The sequence below is a fragment of the Penaeus monodon genome, chromosome 3, assembly GCF_015228065.2.
Source record: "Penaeus monodon isolate SGIC_2016 chromosome 3, NSTDA_Pmon_1, whole genome shotgun sequence".
Classification (NCBI taxonomy): Eukaryota; Metazoa; Arthropoda; class Malacostraca; order Decapoda; family Penaeidae; genus Penaeus; species Penaeus monodon.
Genome location: NC_051388.1, coordinates 27725633 through 27730632, shown reverse-complemented (window position 1 = coordinate 27730632; position 5000 = coordinate 27725633). Strand labels below are relative to the sequence as shown.

General features: G+C 40.7%; 1 protein-coding gene across 1 annotated transcript in view; it reads right to left on the bottom strand.

The window, feature by feature from the left end:
- Positions 1 to 5000, bottom strand: part of LOC119585777 (protein phosphatase 1 regulatory subunit 12A-like) — a 41564-nt gene that overhangs the window by 285 nt on the left and 36279 nt on the right. Inside the window, exons 14-17 of the mRNA XM_037934495.1 lie at positions 4987 to 5000; positions 4681 to 4877; positions 869 to 952; positions 1 to 700 (exon numbers count right to left, since the gene is read on the bottom strand). The exon at positions 1 to 700 is cut by the window's left edge and continues 285 nt beyond it; the exon at positions 4987 to 5000 is cut by the window's right edge and continues 205 nt beyond it. Of these exons, the coding sequence (XP_037790423.1) occupies positions 524 to 700; positions 869 to 952; positions 4681 to 4877; positions 4987 to 5000 (472 nt within the window). The 3' untranslated portion in view covers positions 1 to 523. The remainder of the gene's footprint in view (positions 701 to 868; positions 953 to 4680; positions 4878 to 4986) is intronic.

Here is a 5000-nt window from a genome sequence, read left to right as displayed (position 1 = left end):
ACTCGCATATCTGATTAACTAAAAACGTGGTAAAATTACACCGAATACTAATATTGAATGAAGTTCATGACATCAATGTTTACATGGAAATACTGTACAGCATGGATATCACATTGTAAACAGTTAAATCTGGAGAAAAATATGATAGATTAATAGTTGTTCCCATCTCTCGGTGTAATATCATGTACATCTTCCAGAATCAAATGCCCATGTACGTCTGCTTTGAAAAATATACAACTGTTCCCCACGGAGTCTATCACAGTGGCTCAGGTACTTGGTAGTGTTCTGCGGTGGACACACACAAGTAAGGAGCCTACCTCTGGCAAGATACCACGTGATGCTAAACAGCCCAAGAATATCTCATCATTATCCTACACTAAGCCGAGGAATGTGAGTTTGGACTGCCATATCTCAAACATACAAGCCATCCCACAGTAGACCCCAAACGAACGTCTACATGCTAACTGGCTCATCCATTTATGTTTTTTTTTTTTCTTCTTCTTCTTCTTAAAGTTCCAGAAACTTAATCATTGACACTGGCCTCGGTCCTGCCCTCTGCCGGTGCTGAGCGGAGTTCTGGCCGTGGCTCTGCTTGCACCGCCTCGTCCGGCACAATGCCCTCCGGCGCCGAGGCTGAGCGCTTGGGAGACGCCGACTCGTCCTTCGATGGAGACAGCCCCTCCTGGCCTGGCGCGGACGGCTAAGGGAACAACGGGGTTAGCGAGAGGCAGTGGAAGAGGAGAGCTGTTCCAGGCAGGTGTCTGAGCCCATGCACAATCATGCCATATCACAAGCAATGTTCTCCGCACTCCACTAATGCATAAGGATGTTGTTATAATCACATGCGAAAGGTTATGCGCATACAAACCTTAATGGTGAAGGTTAGATGGTACTTCTTATTCTTGTCGAGGATCTCTGTTGGGAGAGTGATCTGCTGCCTCGTGTTACCGTGCTGTCCAGGGAAGTATAGTGTTATAGTGACGGGGAACTTGGGCTGATGCGAGGGCATTCGGACTGTTGTTTTAGCGAGGGGGTTATCTGTGATGTTAAAGTATGCTACGCAGATCTTGTTTTGAGGTGGCGTTGAGATTTGACAGTTAGCTACACTAACCATATGTATTATCGGAGTGATAAGTGTTTACAGCGAAGGGAGGTGTGAGGCAATGGATGTAGAGATTAATATGGAAAAAATAAATGAAGATCTATACGGAAAGAAAATGTGTACGTAAAAAGAAAAGAAAATGTGTGTCCATGGAGACTGCAAGGGCTTGAAGAAGAAAGGAATGGCAAGTGGCAGGTTCCACGTCAGAGAGATGTGGACTGAGCTTGTGAATGGTACGCGAACTTTTTTTTTCTTTTTTCTTTTCCCTTTTACTTTCTCGTTTTCTTTTTCTTCTTTTTTATTATTATCCTTTTTTCTCTCTTTTTTTACTTTTATCTTTCTTCTCCTTCTTCTCTTTCATCTTCTCTTTTTCCCTTTCTTTTACTTTTCTCTTTCTCCCCCTTCTTCTTCTCCTCCTCTTTCTCCTTCTTCTCCTTCTCCTCTCCTCTCCTCTCTCCTTTCTCTTCCTCTTTCTCTTCCTCTCTCTCTCCTTTTGCTCCCTTCTCCTTCTCCCTTCTCCTTTTTCCTTCTCCTTTTCCTTCTCCTTCTCCTTCCTCCTTTTTCCTTCCCTTTCTCCTTCCTCTTCCCTCCTTTTCCCTTTCCTCCCCCTTCCCCTTCATCTTTCTTCTTCTCTCTCTCCCTCTCCTCTTTTTCTCCTTTCTCTTTCTTCCTTTCTTCTCCTTCTTTCCTTCTTCTTTTCTTTTCTCTTCCTCTTCTCTTATCTCTTCTTCCTCTTCCTCTTCTTCCTTCTTCCTCTTCTCTCTCTTCTCCTTTCTTCTTCTTCTTCTTCTTCTCTTCCTCTCTCTTCCTCTTCCTCTTCTTCCTCTTCTTCTTCTTCCTCTTCTTCCTCTTCTTCTTTCTCATCAACTATTTTAGGTTGAGTACTTCATGTGTTCATTACTTAAACGAAACTCTTGGAGGGCGAGGCGGTTATGTGGACACGGAAAAGGTGAAATTGCAATGAAATGCCATTTGACAACAAGAGACATAATGCAACAAAGACGTGTTTGATGGACTAATTGGTAGAGGTGCAATTAAATAAAAGAAAGAAGAGTAACGAAGGATAAAAGGAAATGAAAGTGAAGGCTCTAATTTGACGACATCGGGGGGAAAATCACAGAATTAAATGCAAGGATTAAAAGAAAAGAAAACGAAGCCGAATAGTGATAGATGTGAAGAAATAATGCTGATCAAAAGTACCAGAGTGTAAGCAGATGTCTCCAAAGAACTACAGTGAGCAATTTGTAACCGGCAAAATATAGTGTTCTCTTTTTCTTTCCACACACTACTAACGTAACTAGAGCTTTATCTGACACTGCAAAGCAGAACTTACACATTTTTTCAATTATAACAAATATACAAATATAATACATAATATACATAAATCAAACGTGTGAGCAAGGGAGAGGAAACACTATTAAAAAAAATAAAAATCCTGAACATATAGAGATAGTGTAAGTGATGACTTAATTAAGAACACACCGTGAGAAACACACCAGTGAAGTGAAAAAAAGTGATTGCCAAACAAAATAATTCAGTTCCTAATATAAAAGAATGTAAAGAATTTGGATATAATTATGTGTGAGAGAATCTGGTGTTCCACATTTATTCTGTATAACGGGCACTTACTGGAGACGCTACGTATAATGTAAAAGAACCTCTAGGGAAGGGAATTAAAGGTCCTGGGTTGAAGAGAGGATTAGGAAGGTTGGGGGATTCGGTTGGAGTCGAGGTTATGATTTGTTCCATGATTAAAGAGGTCATCAGGATTTTAGTGTGAGGATTAGGCAGTGCATCGAAGGTCTTGTTTGTTAAAATAGTAACTGGACTGACAACTGGAAAGGGAATGGTTGGAGTAGAGGATCGGAAAGGGAATGGTTACAGGAGAGGATTATAAAAGAAAGGATTATCATAATCAATGGATTAACGGGAAGGAAAGAGAGGCAGGAATCTCGTCGGGGAATAAGCCTACTACTCCAAAGTCCCGCCTGCAACGTTCGAGCTTCTCAAACCTCAAAAAGGGGAAAATCAAGATACCGTGATAAAAATTCTACCACTGAGTGATTTTTTACCAAAGTGCAGTAAAAGACAATTAATACAAAAAAAATCACAGAGGCAAAAGCGTATCATTTAGCACGATCGGGATTACCATCTAGTGTGGAGGGTTCATGAGCCGTGAGTTGTGCTCGTTGCTGTTTCCGAACGAGAATGAACACTGGCATTTTTCCTATTATACAACATAATATTTGATTTACAGTTTAGTTAGGCTGTAGATTGTTAATTAAAACATTAATATTGTGCTATTTACATATGGCAGCAGATTAATTATTATACTGGATTATTTATCTTTAAAGATGTAATCAGATCAAATGTTATTCTGTATTCATTCATCGCGCTTTCTGAAACCATGTAAAAAATGTGATCTTACGTATAATCTGGGATATCTCGAAATAACATTAAATACTCTGAGCTAAATGCTGAACATGACCTTTTCGATCATGAAATTCTACTTCAGATGGAATCTACAATGAAATCGGAGAATGGAAAGTCCCGTAACTTGTCTCTCAAGAAAGGGCTATATTTTTTTTTACGCTACAGTTCCTGAAACTCCTGAAATACATGACAGGAATCATGCAAAATATTCTCCATGCAACATCGATATATGTGGAAAGGAAACTGTGGATATATTCTCTGATATGACAGGCCAAGGTATGACCATGCGGCAGCTGAATGGTTCTTTAATCATTTATGAAAATCATTAAAAAACCCTACAGGACGTACGGAATTGGTCTCGACTAAGAGCTACAGTACTGGAAAGTAAGAAGTTCTTGGGTGCGAGACTCTGGTCAGTTACAGCAGCGGTGTCAGCCATTTTACTCAGACTACTCAGACGGCATGCTGTTATGCACAACTGATAGCAGTGGCTTTCCAAATTTATTATATAATTTATATCAAAACTATACTACCCTGCCTTATTTCCCTCAGTCAGAAATGTGCCCATCAACCAAGGCTATATTTCATCATGGTAGTGAACTGAACGGTCTACGCGATACTGATATGGGTGGAAAAATCCATGTTAACTACTGATATAATACGATCATGGAAGGGTTTCCCTTTATATGCATTTTTCCTCTAAAAGGCAGAAGTATATGTTGTGAGTGAATCATGAATCGGCACTCTTGTACAACCATATCTAAATCTACATCGGTCTTCAAGTCGTGACGCATGTTTAAGATGACAAAGAAAATTATCAGTTACAAAAACCATCCAGCTGGCGTTTTATTCGTTCAAATATTCTTTAACATTACTTCCTTTTTCTGAAAGCACCCATTTCCAAATTTCGAATTAATGAACTTAACGGATTTCATCTCATGGCCGGCGTTTGAGCATAGCTGTATAATTTCACGGATATGCTACGTTACAAACTGACGTATCCCTATTGTGAGGCGAAAATCTAAATATTCTTTAATTAAGCGGATGTGCGCATTTCTATCGATCGAAAACAAGAATTTTTTTTGTTCATTTAACCCATTACTTCCATGTAGCATTCGACCAAAAAATCATATAATTCTATTCACCTGCAGTTCAACAGTGAGAGGTCTCTTGGGGTCATAGTTCCGCAGGCCAATGGGTTCCCCCGGGCGATTGCGCCCCAGGCTCCCGCCCGAGGCAGGTCCTGGAGATGCCCCCAGGGAGGAGCTGCTCCCGTTGGCGTTGGTGCTGCCGGCGATCTTCGGGAGAGAGAGCTGGTTCTTCTTCTTCCCTCGATGGCCCACTGATGAAGCGTAACGCGTTGTTATGCGTGAGTTACAAAGAAAGGAAGGAAAATATTGATGCAACATGCTTATGTGTGTGGATCTTCACAGCCTCCAAGAGGTACTTACAATATGCAGCGCAG